Raw genomic sequence first — 19,896 nt, 5'->3', positions numbered from 1 at the left:
GAGGGCTCAGGGTTCCTCAGGTGTGTGTGTGTTGGGGACAGGGAGAGAGATTACAATGGGAACCTCGGGGTATGGGGATCTGGGGAGAGGCGGCACAGAGAGAAAAGATGGTGACATTTTTGGATAGCTTAACCCAGGACCAGTGGTCAAGACTAAGGTGTGAGAGAGTGACAGGTAAGGAGGGATGGACCAGTGAGAGCAGAGTAAGCACCTTTTCTGAGTTCCAAGAAACCCATTCTATTTAGCAATGGAATAAACTAAGTGCCCAACAGCATAGGTAGCATGCCCCAACTGGGCCAGGGACCCAGAGGGCCACCATCCCAGAACCTCATCTCATTCCTACCCAGGCAACATCTGTCACTCGCAGACACAGAAAGTCTAGTCTGGATCTACAGGGCCCTCGTCCTAGAGTCTAGCAACGGCCCATCACCATGTGCCCCCTCCCACCACCATCATGAAGGAGTCACAAACAAGTGTAAAAGCCATGTTTCTAATTATGCCCCAATGCAACAGACACAGAACACAGACAGCCACGGCCCTCTAAAGCCAAGGGGACAGTTCTAGATGGTACCCACAGCTCCCAGGGTGGAGTATGGAACGTACAGCAACTGGAGTGGCCCTGTCTCAGATCATAGGATGGGCATGACAGTCACAGAGCGGGCTCCCTGAGGTGTCTTCTCCTGCGAGAAGGGCTGTTGAGTCACCAGTGGCTGGAGGCAAGTGGTGGGAGTGGGGACAGACCTTGTCCACGCAGCACCTGGAGAATGCTCTCTGAAGACCCCCAGTGCCAGATTCTCCAAAATGTCTTGATTCTGGCTCTCCTCTCTGCCTGCCCCCACCTCTAGGTCCCAGAGCAGTCTAGATAGGTTTCTGGCCAATGACTGCAGGCAAGGGTACAGGCAGATGAGCTCAGCTGGGCAAGGACTATCTTGGAAAAGCCTGTGGCCACAGCTCCTCTACCACCTGGCCAACCCTTCACAAGAGGGCAGGTTGGGGGCATGGAGCCTGACCCACCAGCAGAAGTGAACCTGGGTCCAATTCTCTGTTCAGGCCCTGGAACTTTCTGGTTCATACTCCATGGGGGCGAGGGGGTGCTGGCAGAAGGACGCTCATCAACCTGTCCACAACCCTACCAAAGAGCCTGGGTGGAGGGACCCCTCATCCTGCCCACTTAGTCATACTGCTTCTGCTGAAAGCAAGGATCCCAGACCCTCTGCCCATCCCTCAGGGGGACAGGCAACAAAATGCCAAGACTCCTGGAACCCAGTGCTGCTTGTGCTAACCAGTCTATGGAGCCTGTACAAATGTATCTCCCCCTCCCAGGCAGCCTGAGGCCCAGGATGGCGTGACAAGAATGCAGGCCTGTGCCAGATGGGGCATGTGCCTGGCAGGCCTGCTTGGGCAGGACTAGAAGTGTGTGGGGGGAAAATCAAAAAATGAGATGCAGGCTGGAGGGTCTTTCCCACATCTGGTGGACTGTCCACAAGTCTTCACTGTTGACAAACTAGCTGGTTTCACTCACATCTCAGTACCAAAAACCTGTATTTAAGAGGCTGATTCTAGAGATCTAGATTGGAGAGAGCAAAGGAGTGTGCTAGAGCTCCCCCTGGGAGGTGGAGGATACTTGCTCCCTCTTCAGAGGGCTGGGCTGGGTCCCCAATGCTCCTGGCAGTGGTAGGCAGAGCTGGCTGCCAGCTCTGGCCTCCGCCCTGGATTCACTCGTCCCAGCTCAGAACTGTGGTTGGGCTTCATCCAGTAGATCCTCCCCAAAGAGCGAGCGAGGCCAGATCTGCAGGAATAAAGCAGGTGGTGAGCGGAAGGGAGAAGAGCAGGCTCTCCTCCGTGTCATCACTCCATTCCCCAACTGATGCGGCTCCACCATGTGGGCTGGCTCCTAGGCCTGTGGCCTCGGTGAACTGATGATGGGCTCACATCATCTGTGATACCCTTCCCCTGACCCCACCAGCATCTCCTACCTTGAAGGGTTTGCTTATCCCCACCACAGAATGTAGACTGTTGCTATAGTAACAGAGGAGAAACTGATCCTCAGTCTCTGGGATATCGCTGATGTCCATGTATACCTGGAGCGGGGGATGGACAGGAATGGGGTCAGCTCCATGGTCCTGGGCCCCACCCAGCTCTCAATGACAAGTTATCCAGCTCTCTATTCCTTCCAGAAGACAGGAGTGCTCGGGCAAGCCCACCTGCTGGAAATGTGGAATACCTATCTCAGGAAGGGAGGCAGGTACCTGGTTCAGCCCGACGCTGAAGGAGATCTGGTTGTCCCCGACCCAGACATAGGACACGTAGTCATTAATGTGGCGCAGTCCCACCTGTGGGAGGGAGGGTCGGGGGGTCAGTGGTCATGGAGGACGTGGGACCTACGGCAAATCTGAAGGAGAGGGTCGTCTCATTCCTAGGGCTGGCCATCATATTGGATGCCTCTCTCTCCTTCACTGCCAGCCTCTAGGTGGGCAAGGACCCCTGGGGTGGACAAGGGTGAGTTCAGTCTCTGTGCCCAGTTCCCGTGAGCCCTCAGGATGGATCAATCAGAGGGGTGTGGCTCAGGGACTCCCTGCCTCGCCTGCCACATCACCTTATACAGTCCAATCCAGTCCCAGGGGCTGCTGAGGAAGCCTGGGGTCAAGGAGTAGCTGATCAACGCGTCCTTCTCCATGGTCCACAAGCCCTCGGGCATCAGGGTGATCAGTGGTGCAGATACCAATGGCTTCAGCTATACACAGGGGTGGGAAGGGGGTTGAAATTCCATAGCATCATTCCCTTCTCTGAGGTGAATGTCTTTACTGTACCCTTCCAATAGGTCAGGGTCAGTGGGGGGAGGAGGGGCACCCAGCGGGGTGGGCACAGAACTCCACTAGGCTGTTCTGAGAAAGTATCGGACCTTGGTAGGCCAGCTGGAAAGAGAATGGGCCCGAGGCTTGTCAGGGGTGGCTGGTCCTGCCACAGAGATGGGGCTGAGAGCCAAGTGGGTAACCAAGCAGAAAGCTAAGTGCTGAGGGGTGAAGGTGGAGAAGAATGAGGGAGTTGCTCACAGGTTTAAGAAAGAAGCCAGGTAGCTGCTCTCAGGCCTCCAGGGCTCCTGACCCAAAGGCCCAAAACCAATTTTGCACGGTGGGGTGGGGGTGTGGCTCTGATGAGAACAGCTATAGGGATGTGGAAGGACACAATGGTGGAAAGACATACAAACCAGCATGAAAAGGTGATGGCTGAGGGTAACCGGCAGCTGGAAGGTCAACACTGCCTTGGTCATTCGATGGCCAGATACAAGGATGGAGGGAGCTTCCTTTGCAACCCGATCCAGATACATTTAGGACAAATAAAAGGAAGTCCTGCTTCACTTAGTAGGTAATAAGCATAATGGAACTCATTTGCCCCAAGGGACAGTACCGAGAGGAAATGGAAACCTATTCACAAAGGGTCTGAACATGTTTTTGACAGACAGAGCCATCAACAGCTCCTAAGAAGGGCTGGGGTACCTGACCTGGGAGGAAAGGCAATTATGTCCTCCTGCAGGTCTCCCCTGGAGGATTTGCTGACATTAGAATCCAGGGCTAGAGGGTTTGGGGATGTGGCCCAGCATGGCTGCTCCTCTGCCAAGTGCTGGGCAGCCTGGCAGTTCACCTCCAAATCAAAGGTGCCGGTGACAGGCTTATGGTCACTGATGCTGTACATCATGTGGCTGACGTAGCTCCTCAGAGACAGGGAGAAGTTGGGGGCTGGCAGGCTGGGGGTGTGGGAGCTGTCCTGGGGCTGCTGCTTCAACCTCCACAGGATGCGGTCAGTCCATGCAGGCTTGCGTTTTTTCTCACTAGGTGTGGGAAGAGGAAGAATGGGAAGGGAAGAAACGGTTGGTAGGAGAGCAGGAAGGTAACCACATGAGCTTGCTGGAGCCCCTAACACCAGGGTCTGTCAGTGGCCATGAGACCTGAGCTGGATCATGGCATGGCGCAGGCAGGAGGGTGCCCGACAGAACCAAAGGTACGCTGGCCTTTCTCGGACTCAGCCACGGACCCTCAGCCTCATCTACATTCCTACGAATCAAATGTGACTCGGAAACATCCCATTTCAAAGCTTTTCCTATATCTTAACAAAAGCAGCAGTAGATCAAAGAAGCTGAGATTTGGATTTTGAAGTTGGACAGATCTGACCTTGAATTTGGCTTCCCACTGACTAAAGGTGCTACCTTAGGAAGGGGAAGCATTTAGGGAATGCTCACCACAGGCCTGCGATCAGTACCCTTTATTTCACTCTTTACAGGTGGAGAAACTGAGTCTTAGAGGGGAAGTAACTTTCCCAAAGTCACACAGCTACTGAGCGGAGGAGCTACAATTTAGGGCCAGTCAGCATGACTGCACCAGGCCAACCCCTCTTGGGCCTCAGCTTTCTCATCTGTAAAATGGAGATAATTATAGTAGTTACCTCACAAGGTTGCTGAGATGATTAAATGAGATAAAGCACAAAAAAGGTTTAGCACAGTGCTTGGTACAAATAAGCTCTCTGTAGACACTGGCTATTATGATCGTTTGTTTTCAAGAGTCAGCTGAGAGACCTCCCACCTGTTCTTCATTTACCAACTTCCCTGAGGAGCCTGAGAGGCTGTACAGCCCCTGGAGACAAGAGTGCTTTCCTCCCCTAAGTAACTGTAGTTGCTCCCAGATAGGCAAGTCTCTGACTCCTTACCCAGCCCTGCCCAAGCTACTAGGTACTAGGGCACTCAGGTCCCGCTCTCCAAACAGAAACCCCTCCAAGTCCTGGAATGGGGGGGGGAGTTACTGTTTCTGGGTTGCTCCCCCTTGGTTTTGAATGAATCCAAATAGTAAAGCCTGGTCACATGACTCCTTACTTTAAAACCTTCAAGCAGTCTTCATTGCCTCCAGAATACAGCTCAAGTCCCCAAGCATAGCTTTCAAGGTGCTCAGGAGTCTGACGCCCCTGTTCTACCTTATCTCCCACCACTGCCCCAGACCCTTTCCACCCTGGCCACTCTCTCAAGCCTCTGGACCTTCCCTCTTGCAGTTTTTGCTCCCTGGAACACCCTTCTTCACAGGGAGAGGCCCAATTCCAATACTGTCTTTGTCATAAAGTCGTCCCTGTCCTCTCCTTTTTGCTTCCAAAGCATTTTACACCAGTACTTCTTTTTTTTGGTGAGGAAGAGTCCCCCTGAGCTAACATCTGTTGCCAATCTTCCTCTTTTTTTTTTTTTTTTGGCTTGAAGAAGATTAGCCCTGAGCTAACATCTGTGCCAGTCTTCCTTTATTTTGTATGTGGCATGCCTCCACAGCATGGCTGATGAGTGGAATAGGTCCGTGCCCAGGATCCGAATCCACAAACCCGGACCACAGAAGCAGAAGGTGTGGAACTTCAACTACTCAGCCACAGGGCCAGCCCTACACCAGTACTCCTGAAATTCCTTTATATTGTAGTTTCCTATTTCTCGTTGGCATATCAATTGGTGTGTAAACTCGGAAGGCATGGACTGGCTCTTGGAGTCTCCTGTGTATCCTCTGCCTGAACACAGAGCCTGGCACATAGTAGGTATTCAACAACCACTTGTGAAACCCAGACTAACTAGAAAACCCCAAGATCTCTCCTGAAAAATGTGCATCTAATCTTAATGTATACAGTTTCATATGCTTATGATCAGTTTGAAATGCTATTTTTGTCTTTTGCTTTTATTCAATTACTATTTTTATTTATTTATTATTTATTTTATTTTTTTTTTTGTGAGGACCATCAGCCCTGAGCTAACATCCATGCCAATCCTCCTCTTTTTGCTGAGGAAGACCGGCCCTAAGCTAATATCTATTGCCAATCCTCCTCCTTTTTTTCCCCAAAGCCCCAGTAGATAGTCTATGTCATAGCTGCACATCCTCTAGTTGCTGTACGTGGGACGCCACCTCAGCATGGCTGGAGAAGCAGTGCATCGGTGCGCGCCCGGGATCCAAACCTGGGCTGCCAGTAGCGGAGTGCCGTGCTCTTAACCGCTAAGACACGGGGCTGGCCCCTCAATTACTATTTTAAATAAAAATTTCTGACATCCTGTTGTCACAACAGCAATAGTTTTCCAGCAATTGAGGCAGATGGTGTCTCGGTGGTGAATTCTGATTCTAGAATCAGAGACCAGTCAGGCGAAGGTTCTACCCTGCTAATTAAGAGCTGTGATTCTGGGTTTGTGACCATGTGCAGATTTGGGGAGAGTGTGGCGCCTGGGGAGGGCATGGAAGTTCCTTCCCATTTCCCCATACCTTGTCCTATGCATCTCTTCCATCTGCCTGTTCCTGAGTTATATCCTTTTAAAGATTTTATTTATTTTATTTTTTCCCCCCAAAGCCCCAGTGGATAGTTGTATGTCGTAGCTGCACATCCTTCTAGTTGCTGTATGTGGGACTCGGCCTCAGGATGAACGGAGAAGTGGTGCCTCGATGCGCACCCGGGATCCGAACCCGGGCCACCAGCATCGCAGCGCGCGCACTTAACCACCAAGCCACAGGGCCGGCCCATATATCCTTTTATAATAAACAGGTAATCTAGTTTAAAAAAAAGCTGTGTGTCCTTGGGCAAGTGACTTCACCACTGCAAGCCTCAGTTTCTTCAACTCTAAAATGAGGTGATAACAGTACTTACTTCAAAGAGCCATTGCAAGGATTAACTAAATTAAGGTGCATCAAGGGAGTGGTCAAGAAGAGGTAAGTGGCTAAACCATATCTGCTTGGGGCTCCTTGGGTTGTTTCAACCTTTCACTCTTCTGAGCAGTGTTCGGAGGACATCAGAATATGGTATTTCCAACCCAGAGACAACAGACACTGAATCGCTGAACCAACCTTGGACATTCAGTGCCTAGAAATGCTTAAAACTTGGTGATGAACCACATGAAAGTACCACTCTCCCTTTCAAAGCATCCCCCCTCCCCAACTTCCCTATTATGGTTAAGAGCCCATACTTGCTGTCACGTCAGGATCTTCCCCAAGTCCTGACCACAGCCTGTCTCTCCTTCCTCCTCAGTACCTCTTGGCCTGTCTCCCTCTCCTCCTTTTCCATGGCCTGGTCCAGGCTCGTCACTGGGTACCTATACTATTGATTCTTTCAACAAGATTTACTAAGCCCTTATTATACACCAGGCAACTGGGGATCTGAAAAATGGGATTGACAAGGTCCTTGAGGAGCTTGTTTGACAAGCAAAAGACAAGAAATAAGCAAAATAAATACATACAAATTAAATATTACAAATATTTCCCTAGTTCTCCACTTCTAACAATAATAATAGCTAAACATGGGGTCCTTCTGTGCATCAGCCACCATGATAGGTGTGTCATAGACAGTTCTAATCCTTCCAACACTGAAGAAGGTTACAGGTCACATTTTTCTCCTTCTACAGGATACTGAAGTTCAGAGAGGTCACCGTGTCCAGGTGGAAGCTGGATGCTTGCCCAGGTTTGCCGACTATGAAGTCCATGCCCCTACCTGCATTCCACTGTCTCCTCTAGCTTGCCCTGTGGCCAATTCCCAGCAGCCAGAACTGTCTCATAGTGTGTACTACCAGAACAGGACCTCACTAATGCTTTTTAGCTGAAGGGTTGTGACAGTATAAGAATTGCTCCTGGAGATTAGTGTGTCTTTACTTTCGAAAAATTAAAACTGAGTAGCTCTGTACGATTCTCTTGGCTTAAGAGCCTAGAAAACGGAGGCAATTTACTGACCCCAAAGTAGTGATGTGTTCTATTTCTGGGTCTGAAAATACTTTAACTTCAGCTCCCTGTAGATGGCTTCTAAGCGTCTTATTGAACTCTGGACACGAGTCTTGACTAGATTGATCATAATATCCTCTGCTCATTGCCTAGCAGAGAGGCTGACAGGGTTCACGTCGACTGTAACAAAACACCATTGCAATCCCTGACTTTAACAGGATTTCCCGCCCTGAGCCCTTTCACCCTCCCCTGTAATGGAGTGACCTCGTTTCTCATTACATCTTGGCTCGGGGACATTGCTGTGGCTGGGCAAAGCTGCATACCATGCCCTGCACACAACTCACTTGCAGTTACTTTGTACAGCTGGGTCAGGCTCCACTCAAGGTGCCTCTCATCAGTGCTGCTGACTGATTGGAATGCCTGCCCTTTCTGTTCAACTCTGCGACCTCCTTGACAACAACTCTCACTGACTCCTCCAGGCTTCAGCTGCCCATCTCCTTACCATTCGTTTCAACCTCCTTTCGTACTTCCACACAGCATTCTGGAATCTTCTATTGGCCAACTCCTGGACTTGACAGTATTTATTTGGATCTCTTGCTACGGATGGGTCCCTCTACTAGACTGGCTGCTCCTTAAATACCATGTCTTTTCTTTTTATCCTCTCAGACTCTTAATTCAAACATATGCCAGGCACAATGCTACATAGCAGGGATGATCATAAATCAGATCCTGTCTCTGTGCTCTAGGCATTCATAATACAGCAGAAAAGGCACACTGTGTCTTAAAACCAACACTGAAAGCATGGTGTATGCAAGGCTTACAGGCAGCATAAGGGTAGGAGAGAACTCACAGAGAGATGAGGAAACGTCAGGGAAGGCTTTCTAGTAAAGATGGTGTCTGAACTGGGTTTTCAAGGATGAATAACAGTCTGCTTAGACAGGAATGTTTGTTTCCTATGAGGGGCTCAGGCCCTGCCCACCGCAGGAACTCCCAGCTGCCTCTGGACCACGGCCCCACTGGGAATATTTCAGTTATGATATCCCCCTGTAATGTCCCCTGTTCCCGTCCAGACATTCCTTCATTTCCTGGGCTCCAGGCAAGAAGTGCACGGGTCTGGAGTCACACAGACTCGAGTTCAAATTCTTGCTCAATCACTTAGTCTGCTATTACCTTACTTAGATATTCTGAGACTCAGTTTCCTTTTTTGTAAAGGGTAAATAACAACAGTGTCTACCTAATGAGGATACGATATGAATTAAGTGAAGTGATGCAGGCAAAGCCCTTTGCACAATACCTGGCATGTGGTAAGTACTCAATAATGTCAATCACAACGTGGATTATATCTTTACGTGGAAATAAGTATCTGCTTCCTCCTTATCAAGCTTTTGCTGTCCTGATCCTGCCTTCCTTTTTGCTGCTGCTGGCAACACTGGCTGTGAATTCAGAGGCACTGTGGGCTAGAGGAAAGTGTCGTGGGCCACAAAGTCCAGAGGATCAGGTCTGAGCCCCAGCTCCACCACCATGAGCTGAGCCAGCCAGGGAGGTCCTTTAACATCTCAGAGCATCTCTACCCAATCCCAGTCCCTGCCAACTCCAGCCTAGACCCAGCTGTTTGCAATGACTTCCAGTCTCCTGGTGGTTTCCCTATCATACCTGGGAGTGGGGGCAAAAGGACACCTGGCCAGAGTGAGGTTTTGAAGTCAATTGGTAGAGGGTCTCACCCCCAAGGCCCCAGCCTGTCCCACTGAGGCCTTATAATTTCCCTGATGACTCTCATTTCCAACGGATGGTTGGGGAGACTAGCAGTCTCCCTGCAGCTGTGGACCCAGGCCAGCTGGTCAGCAGGAGCCTGCCCTCTTACCTCCTTTCTGGTCTGTTCTTATGCCCAGGCTGGACCCCGTTTCCAGTGTTCATGGCCTCGTCTTGTGTGCACTGCCCTGACTATGACCCCACTCCATCTTGCTTCACACTCTTGAAATGGCTTACCCTCTTCCCCCTTCTTTGGCGGGGACGCTGTGGCTCTGACATACCACTTTCAGTACTGGGCCAGCAGTTCTACCTCCCACCCTGGCCTGGCTGTGGAGATACCTATTCCCCTCCCTAAATCCCAGAGGCCTGGGCTGCCCTACCTCCCTCATAAGACAGTCCTGCTAGGAGGAATAAATGAAGGAGCTGCTCCAGGTAAAACAAAAAGCCCCATTACATGTAAGAGATTCTTCTTTTTCTTCAAAGAGATGAGGATCCTTGCCCTAAATTGGGCCAGAGACCTCTTGCCAGAGCTGCTTTTGCTCCTCTGCCTAAGCCTAAGGTGTTGGTGGTTACCTGGCCCCTTCTCAGCTTTTTAGAAAGGTTTTCAGTAAAACTACCAGCTGAAGACATGAATCTGAAAATAACAACAGCAGGTATCACAGTGCTTCCCAGGTGCCAGGCACTGGGCTAAACATATGCAAGGTCTCATTCAATCCTCAACCCCATGAGATGGATACTGTTATTACCCCCATTTTATGGATGACAAAATTGAGTTTTAAATACCTTGTCCAAGGTCACACAGCTGATGAGGGGCAGAGCTGTGCTTCTAACTACTAGATGCACTGTTTCTATATTGGTCCCCATGAAATTCTCCATTGACGACTACTACTTCATCTTCCTAAATAGTACCTGACCCACTCACAGCTGCGGCAGGGGGACTTAATACCACTAACTGGCTGAGCCAAGCTTTCTGCCCCTGTCTGTGAAGGACCAGAAAGCCCTGGGGAGTGGGGGCAGGGGTTCCCAGAATGCTGAAGTGCAGTCCCTCCCAGGTCAGGAATCAGCTGCCTCCCCCTTCTCCTCGGGCCCTACCTGCGCCATCTCCCACCCCCACTCTTGCCAGTGTTGCCTCCGCTTCCTGCTCTGAGGATAATCTGGGACAGCTCCCACAGTCAGCACGTCATGAGGGGGCAGGAGGCGCCACTCCTGAGAGGTGATGGCTGGACTTATTCCTGCTTCCCTAACACTTCTATTTTGAGGCAGCTCCCACTGCTACTAGGGCCAACACAATTTGATTTCCCAGGCCTCTGGGCCCCTCTTTTCCTCCTCACAAGCTAATTCCAGATCCATGGCAGGCTGATCCTCTTCTGGTGGAGCCCCCTCACCTGGTGTCATAGTTGTTGGAGTTCTTATCAAACTTGTAAGTGGGCGGGAAGAGCAGGGGGCCCTCCTGGAACTGCCGGAGCAGCGGGTCGTGTCTCTTGGCAATGGTGAGCTGTAGAGAAAGGCACAGTCCCATCTCCCAGTAGTCCCGACCCAGTGGCCCAGCACCACACTCCACTCAAGGGATCAGCACATGCCATCACGGCGGGGCAAGAGTCAAGCAACACCACCTCACTTCTTCACTGCCCCAGTGGCAGCCTCAGCACCCCATCTCCAACCCACCCCCAGGAGAGCAGCTGAATCCTTTTGCAGACATTACCCCACAGTCCCGGGGGGATGGAGGTGGGATTGGGGGGCACACTGGGGGGTGGGCGGGGCAACTGCCTGCCATTTCCCAGTCCTTGGACTATAGGGACTAGGCTTTGAATTCCATTTCTCTGGGAGCCCCTAGCAGACACGTATCAGAGGGGAAGCTGGGGTAGCCAGGGTCCCCCAAAGGGTGGTATCTCATCCTCCACGAGGCAAGCAAGCCTGGGGATGGGCAAGACAACAGGGATACAAGAGGCTTGGTGCGTGGTGCAGGGCCACGGCAGGCAAAGCCCTTCCTGGCTCCCTGTTCCAGCGCATACCCAGCAGCTGTCCCCTAGGTCCTCCAGGTGAAGACCAGGCCCTGACAGAACTGGTTGCCCCACCCCCAGCTGCGAAGCCCTCTAAGCTTCTTCCTTGCCAGGGAACAGGGACTTCAGAGGCCTGGGAGAGGAGAACAGGTGCTAGGGAACTTGAGCAATGCTCCCCAAATTTCACACTGGACCTCCACCACAGGCTCAGATCCCCCACTGGATCCTCCCATCACTCGATACCTGATCCTTCTCCCACAGGGTACTGTAGGATCGATATTTTATGGATTCCCGAACAGAGTGCAACCCCAAGTCCTCGATCCGAAAGTTCATGTCTCCAAACCAGAGAATGAGGCTTCAGAAAGAAAGGAAGGCAGCCTGAGGGTCTGTGATGAAGTCAGGGACAGGAAGAGCAACAGGTGGCTCATGCCTGCTCATTCCAGGGGTGCTGGAGCGGGAAGCTTGAGGGGGCAGGTGAGAAGCCAGATACTGGGAGAGGATCAGGTGAACACAAGGGCATGGGGCCAATGGGACTATTCTCATGGCCTCTCCCCGACCATTTAAGCCCAAGAGACCAGCCCCACGGGGCAAGTGGCAAATAGGGAGCAGGCTCTAGCCCTCCTTCCCTCTCTCTCAACTGGCCACCAGACAAGGCTGAGAACCAGCCTTTCGGACCTCAGGAACCATGGGGTTCTTAATCTGGGATGTTCGGAAGTGTCCAGGGTTTCTAGGCAAGACAGAGGGACCAGGGAAAGGGTCCTACACCCCAGGCAGGGATAGGAGAGCAGATGGGGCATCAGGAAAGAGGCTGGGAAGGGTGGGATACAGAGCACAAACTGCCTCCGGCTGGGGAACAGAGACTGGGCAGGGGACGCTAGCCTGGGTTGGCATCGGGGAGGGGCAGAGGCGGCAGTTCACAACTGCACGCTCACTCATGGTCCAGGATATTGGGGATATCATGTCCCTCAAAATTCTGCATCTCCAGGATCCGGTCAAAGTGCTCCAGGCGCTGGTCATTGTTGTCCATGTGCGGGGGCAGGTGGCAGTTGATGATGCTGACATAGTAGCCGTAAAGCTTCAGGCAGATGTTGACACCCCCTTTGTTCCCCTGGTAGGACAGATGGGCAGAAGGGTGGGAAGCTGCTGTGGGTGGGACACACCTCTCTTTTCCCATCCTAGGCCTGAGGGGAGTTGGCCTCACCTCCCGCAGAATCTCCCAGGGCCAGACACTCAGCTTCCCAGAGTGACCTCTCCATCCAGAGCCTAACTCACCCAGCCTGAGGTCTCAGGGATGCTAAGCCCTCCTGAGGTGGGAGAGTGGGTATGCAGAACACTGGCCTAGACAGAGTGCCAAGATTCATTTCACCCCCTTTTTCATTTGTCCAGCTCTAAAGCCCCCAGCCCTTCCCAGCCCATGATAGGAGGCCTCCCAGCTCATGACCCAGACAACAGCTCAGTCCTTACCCAGTAACCAAAAAGACCAGTGGGGGTGGATTTAGTAGAGAGGATCTGGATAAATGGCAAATGCTGAAGCTTGGCAAAGACCAGTAAGAGGAGCCCCTGCATGCGGACACTGGAGACCTGCAGGACAGGGGGGCAATGGTCATTCATTTCCCTTTACAGGCCACGTGTGTCCCTGCCAGGTCCTGTGCTAGGGGTTCTAGAGAGCCATGAGCCACACAGATACCCTGCCCCAGGGTCTATGGTATCTCAGTTCAAGTTTCATTCCCTTTAGCTGCCGAATGATGCATTCTGGGAGCTGAGCAAGTTTCAGTTTCTGTCCCTGGGCTTAGGGATGGAGGGCAGAGAAGACAGGCTGCCGGGGCACCCTGCCACCAGGAAGGCATCAACTCTCCAGTCCCAGCCCCATGCATGCCTAGGTTGTCCTCTCACGGATGCCCTCTTGAGGTCCTATGGCTATGCTGGGCTGCCATCCCCATGGGCCAGTGCCTCAAAGAGGAATGCTGCTATACAGGATAGTGGCTAAGGGCACTGGCTTTGAAGTTAGCCAGATCTGGGGTCAAATCCCAGCTCTGTCTCTTAGTATTTGATACTGGGCAAGTCTCTCAGCCTATTTTCTCACTGCTAAAGTAGGAATCTATCTCATAGATGCTGGAAGGATTAACTGGCAGCTATTATTTTTTGGTTTAAGGATTCTTAAAACTAAATTCAGGGAAGGAACACGGGAGAGCCTTCTGGGGTGCTGGAAATATTCTGTATCTTGATTTGACTGGTGGTAAAATGGGTGTATATACATATAAAAATCCATCAAACTGTATACTTAATTTCTGCATACGTTACACCTGAGTGAAAAATAATTACAAAAATCCTTCTGAAAAATAATTATAGACTGTGAGCAGTTGGATGTCCCTGAAGGCAACACACTGGGGATGAGAATGAGTTCAGAGGACAAGTGTTCCCAGAGTGGGGAGAATAGCTACCATCTACTGAAGTGCTTCAGGTCGCATTTAATCTTCACACCAATCCTTTAAGGAAGCACTGTCCCTGTTTTGCAGATGGACTGAGGCTCAGGGAGACTAAGGAACCAGTAAAACTACCTGGATAAAGTCAGAAGACAAAGACTGCCAAAATCCCTGCTCTCTGCAGCCACAGAGGTGGGGTGGGAATCAGCTTTAGGCTGTCTACACCCACCACCCGAGTAGCTGTTTCCGGAGCATGAGGTGCAGAGGCCAAGGAGGAAATCCCCGGGTGGGGAGCATGTACTGGGGCCTTCCAGGAATTATGAAACTTGATCCTGCAGGCCAGGAGCTCTGGCAGGGTGGAAAAGTCAAAGCAGGGGGAACCCCAAGCCCAGGACCGAGTGAGGGAGGCGTGAGAACCTAGGGTTGGGCAGAGGTTGCTACAAATGTCCCCAACCCCACTCTCCACCCCCAGTCTTGGCCACTCCCCTTCACATGCATATGATGATGAAAATGAGGGAAGGGCTGGACTACGAGGGACTGACTCTCAGGGAACTGATAAAGCCTCAGGAAGAGTTTCAAGCTTAATCCTAACCCACAGAGCAGGTTTGGGCCACTGGGCTCCAACACAAAGGCACCAGTCTACTTTGTGAAGGAGTAGGGAAGTGGTGGGGCGGGGAGGACAGGGGTGGGGGTGGGGCAGGAAAACCTTACACTGGGAGAATGGGTGGGGCTGTGGGGAAAGGCAGGAGACTTGCAGGGGGAGTTCCAGTTGGAGGAAATTAAGTGGGAGGAGCTAAGGAATGGACTAGAGGGAAGCAGCTGGGGAGCCTTGGAACTGGCAAACAGGGTCAGTCCCAGGCTTCACAACCTGTGGCTGGCAAATTCCCATGCAAGGAACAAGCTGCAAGCAGGGCTCACCCCTTCACATCAATTCTTGGCTAGGGGAAAAAGGGTCATCTGCTTTGAGTGCTGGGTCCTCAGGCTGGCCTCCCAACCTCGGGAGGCCGCATGGGTAGAATGGATTGTGTCCATGCCACAAGCTGAGCTAATTTCCTTGGCTCAATTCCTTTCTACCAATCCCTTGCCAGTTAGCCGAGGTACAAGGAGGGCTCCAGTCTTGGGAAGGGAGTGGGTGGTAAGACAGAAGTGGTTCTGCCCTCCAAGAGGATCTAGCTCCAAGTCTGCAGAAAGAGGCCCAAGTTTAATCTGGAGGGAGCCAAGGGCTCAGTGGCTGGCTTGTTCCAGCCTCAGTAGCAGGAGCAAATCTTGTACTCCCTCCTCCCAGCTCTGGCCTCCTCAGGAGTACTCACAGTTCCTGCCTCAGCACCCTTAGACAAACTAGGGTAACAGAATTAATTCTGAAGAAATCCAGTCACCTAGGGAAGGGAATAGAGGAATGCTGGTATTTTCTAGAAGCACTGCACTAAGTGCTTTGAATGGGAGTGTTTCATCCCTCAGCTTGCAGGGCAGAAAGGTGTAGATCTCGGAATCTGGGGTCTTTGTTTTTTGGTGAGGAAGATTGGCCTCGAGCTAACATCCATTGCCAATCCTCCTCTTTTTGCTTGAGGAAGACTGTCCCTGAGCTAACAGCTGTGCCAATCTTCCTCTATTTTGTATATGGGACGCCGCCACAGCATGGCTTGACGAGCGGTGTGTAGGTCTGTGCCCAGGATCGGAACCCACGAACTCCAGGCCACCGACGCGGAGTGTGTGAACTTAACCACTACGCCACTGGGCTGGCCCCTCCAGAGCCTTCTTGTGGATTCTCCTATGGTCTAAAGATTCCCCAAAGAATACTGGCCCTTCAGACTGAGAACCCTTTTCCTCCACACCTATCTCCCTTCTTCTAACTTCTGAGCCCCTGAGAATTTGAGGTGCATGTCCCCTGTGATCAGAGGACACTCTCTGATACCAGCAGGCTAGCCATGGGATACCTGTCAGCCTCAGAGCTCACCAGTATAGCAATAAAGTATGTAGTTAAGAACATAGGTTATAAAGTTTGAAAGATCTGGATTCAAATTCCAGATAGCCTGTGTGACCTCTGAGTCTTGGTTTTATCTGTAAAATACCCATATTTCAAAAGAGTTCTTAAGATTTTTAAACAATATATATAAAGAGCTTATTTATAATGCTTAACACCAAGTAGACACTCGATAAATGGTAGCAATTATTATTATACTCAGAGATTTCAGGCTGAGCACGTGAGTAGAGATTAGAGGCTGGGGTGGGGTAGGCACTGAGGTGTTAATGAGCCCCCCTGCACCTCCCGAGGAATTCTCCTAATCTGAGAAATATCAAGGTATTAAACTAACTCCTCAGGTCCAAGCTCAGCTCCAGCTACCTTGGAAAGACACAAGGCAGGGAGGAGCCCCAGGGAGCCAGGGGCAACTGAGGTTTAGGCCTTTAAATAAACGGGAAGCAGCATAAAAGCCTGAGTGGGAGACCAAAGGACTAGGGGTTGGTGACAAGAGGTGAGACACATTTCCCAATCGCTCATGAACTTGTAAGTTACCTTGACGAAGCTCAGAGGGGAAAGCACATCCATGAAGAAACTGCTCCATGGGTCTTCGAAGGCAGTGTCAGAAAGAAGGCTCATGATCCCAGAGTTCATTTCCTGCAAACTGGCCACCCCAGGTCAGAGGCTCTCCCCCTGGCCTGGAGGGTACTGCCCCTGCCACAGACATTTAGTACTGCCCTCAACACACTTTCATATCTTGGGTTTTCATGACCACGATCTCTCCCTCCCCTAGCTGCTGAGTGCCAACCCTTTGCCACTGCTGACCCAGGACAAGACACACCAACTGGCCCTGATGCAGGCTGAAAGCTCCTAGCCTTCAGCCTCCAGAGCGAGGGAGTAAAAGTTACAGCGGTTCCCCACAGGGACAACTTGGGACTGGTCAGGCTTACCTGATCTCAGATATAGGGATGGGTGAAGGCGCCCTGCAGACACCTACCCAATGACATACATGTCCAGTTTCAGGTTCTGGTTGTTCAGCTGAAGCAGACCATTGAGGTCTAGAGGGGGTGCTGCAGAAGCCACGTTCCACGTCACAACATGTATGCTGTGGAAGGGATGCAAAGGGAGGTCATGGAGGAAGGAGGATAAGACCTTGTGCAGGTAATGGACAGGGGTCTAGGTGTGCTAATGGCCGCAGCACAATCCACTGCAATCATAACAGGAAATGCAAGTTTCTACATCTGGTGGTGGGAATAGGACCACTGAACTACAAGCCCTATGTCTTCACCTCTGTCCTCTGAAGCAGGAAATTCCCACCTTGGATTGGCTCCTCTATGCATGCCAACAGCTGCTCACACCTGGCAGCACTGGTGCTGCTGACATTAGGACAGCTGCCAAAGTGGGCCCAAAGGTTTAGGGTCAGGCAAGGGAAAGGGTGGAGATGGGGTGGATAGTCAGGAATTTATTAATTCCACCAGCCATTCACATCTCAGCGATCATCTATGGCTCAGTCAACAACTTCCCACCCCCCCATCCCTCAACCCACAGGTTCCTAAGACCACCACAAAGATTCTGCAGGTTCAGTTTTCACCTTGTGAGAGGCCTCAGCACTACAAGACAGGGGAATTTCAAAAATAACAGAGATAACACCACATTCCCTTCCTCACTCCTTCCTAGCAGATCCCTGGAGCACAACCAGTTCTGCCATGCATTTCAGAGAGTCTAAGGAAAAGATTCTAAATAACAAGTTTCTTAACATGGCTCTCAAGAGTCTATCCCCTTTTGGGAAAAGTCATCAGCTGGATAACATCCTCTACCTCGGCTTCATATAAGCCCTAGGGAAGCAACAGAACTTGACCAGCAGCTCTCAACAACACAGGATCCTGTCAGGCTCAGGGGAAGAAGAGACTTGCAGATCTCTTCAATTGAATATTTACAGCAACACCCCAAGGAAGCCCCAGACTGCTGCATATGGAGCAGGTGGGAGCTACAAACCCTGCAGAGACCAAGAACAGCCACCAAGCCTCAGGTGAGTCCTAGGTACACCATGAGGAGGACCTGAAGCAGCAGCAGATCTAGAATGGGAGAGGGTACCGGGGGGCGGGAGAGGTGGGAGAAAAGGGCAGGATGTCCCAAAACATCTCTTCTCCACCAGACTCTGTTCTTAGAGGTCCATGTTCTAAAAAGCACACTTTGAAGAAATTCTTGGCCAGCTTAAAGCAACTTCCTGCCTCTCCCTATGAAGATCAACAAAATACAAAAACCACCTTCCCAGGCACTCGCCCAGAGATTCTGTGCTTCGTTTGTTTATGATCTCCCCCTGCTGTCCAACAGAGAATTAAGGAAGGCGGCCCTTTACTCCAAGGCTTCTTGTTTTCCCAGGGACCTGCTCTAAGAGGATGGACAGCAAAAGTCGGGATTTCTTGCCCTCACTCTCAGGTCCGACGATTAGCAGCAAATCCTTGCATTGTGACCTGCACTAAGTTAGTGATTAGCGTTGTTCCTCGTTAAAGAGCAAGCATGGGACCAGGCTATACCACTTCACTAAAGGATCTTATCTAAATCTGATTTCGGATTTCAGGAGGTCACAACGGGATCAGGCAGATCCCATGATGTACATGCTGACCAAAAAGTAAGAACAAGATTTCTACTCTAGGGGGCCAGCCCCGCCGCGTAGCGGTTAAGCGCGCGTGCTCCGCTGCTGGCGACCTGGTTTCGGATCCTGGGCGCGCACCGATGGACCACTTGTCAGGCCATGCTGTGGCAGCATCCCATATAAAGTAGAGGAAGATGGGCACAGATATTAGCCCAGGGCCAGTCTTCCTCAGCAAAAAGAGGGGGATTGGCATGGATGTTAGCTCAGAGCTGATCTTCCTCACACACGCACACACACAAAAGATTTCTACTCTAGAGCTGAGGACAGAATGTCTTTAACTCCAGACAGCCCAACACTGCTGCCTCCTCCAGAAGCCAACTCTAACACCCGCTTGGGGCCCCCAAGTGGGAACGAGCTCGGTGGCCTGAGTGTAGATGGGGCGCGGGGCTTGGGCCAAACATACCCGCTCGACACTGGCCTGGGAGAATCTGGGAGGGCCTCTGAACTAGCAGCAGCCCTGTAGGCCCGGTCCCTTCTCTCCCAGTCTGGTTCTGCCCCAGATCCGCAGCCCCGACTGAGTCAGAGGCAGTGGTCCTGGTCAGAGGTAGTGGTCCCGCCGGAGTGGACCGGCCTGCCTGCAGCCGCCCTCCTCACCTGAGCTGGCTGACTCTCGGTTCGGTCCGCTTCCATGGGCTCACGGCCTCCATCGTCCCCACCCGGTGGCCCGGCCGGCTCGCGTGTCCCGGCCCCGGTCGGGCAGCACGTCCTGGTCGGCTCACGCTCGCCGGATTGTTTTCCTTCCGGATCTGACCCTCCGCCTCGGCCTCCGTCAGAGGCGGGGCCTGAGCGCACGGAGGGCCCTGGGTGGTGCGCCCGGGGGAAGAGGCGGGACTCTCTGACCAGCGCGAAGCGGCCCAAGGCTGAAAGGGGCTCAGGGAACCCGGGACGTCAGAGGCGTGTCTCCGTGTCATCGGAACCCCGACGCAACACTGCCTCACCGGCGCGCGCGAGGCGCGGCCTAGGCGCCGACGCCTCGAGCGCCTCTGCCACCGCCGCGGCTCCCAGGGTGCCCCGCGCGAGGCCGGCCGGGAGGGGCCGTCTTCCGGCTTCCGCCGCCACGCCCGAAGGGGTATTCACGGCCCTGTCCCGTTTCACTAATACCGAGTCTGAGGCCTCCGGCCTCTGCGCTGTCTCCCTCCAGCGTCCCAACGCCCAGAGGCCCAAAGGGCGAAGGGGGGAGTGGTAGTCCAGGCCACTGTCCTGCCTGTAGACCAGTCTCTTCCCCCCCCACCTACAGGTAATCTCTCTCGTCTTGGCCACCGAGCTCCTCCCTTCCTAGTTCGCCACTCCCACTTTCAAGTGTTTTTCGCTTTTCAAACTCAAACTATTTCACGTTGGACGTTTGGGGGTTCCTGGACTCGCAGAACATTAGCCATCAATGAAGGAAAAATAAGTCACTGCCTCT

The 19,896-nt window shown here is 52.1% G+C and overlaps 1 protein-coding gene across 4 annotated transcripts; it reads right to left on the bottom strand.

The window, feature by feature from the left end:
• Positions 1-474: 474 nt before the first annotated feature.
• On the bottom strand, positions 475-19,417 carry INPP5K (inositol polyphosphate-5-phosphatase K). Of its 4 annotated transcripts, none has more exons than XM_058560137.1 (12): positions 19,086-19,417; positions 16,833-16,940; positions 16,391-16,499; positions 12,920-13,036; positions 12,388-12,563; positions 11,699-11,810; positions 10,841-10,950; positions 3,643-3,829; positions 2,597-2,734; positions 2,250-2,333; positions 1,977-2,081; positions 475-1,789 (listed from the first exon to the last, which is right to left on the bottom strand). In XM_058560137.1, the coding sequence occupies exons 1-12, from the start codon at positions 19,400-19,402 to the stop codon at positions 1,730-1,732; spliced, it is 1,623 nt and encodes a 540-aa protein (XP_058416120.1). In that variant the 5' UTR covers positions 19,403-19,417; the 3' UTR covers positions 475-1,729. The 4 variants fall into 4 exon arrangements, with proteins under 4 accessions (XP_058416120.1, XP_058416121.1, XP_058416122.1 ...); XM_058560138.1 differs by having other exon boundaries at positions 16,786-16,940; positions 19,086-19,207; XM_058560139.1 differs by having other exon boundaries at positions 16,391-16,492; positions 19,086-19,207.
• Positions 19,418-19,896: the final 479 nt, after the last annotated feature.

This window comes from Diceros bicornis, chromosome 18 (assembly GCF_020826845.1).
Source record: "Diceros bicornis minor isolate mBicDic1 chromosome 18, mDicBic1.mat.cur, whole genome shotgun sequence".
Lineage (NCBI taxonomy): Eukaryota > Metazoa > Chordata > Mammalia > Perissodactyla > Rhinocerotidae > Diceros > Diceros bicornis.
This window is presented reverse-complemented; position numbering and strand designations above follow the sequence as displayed.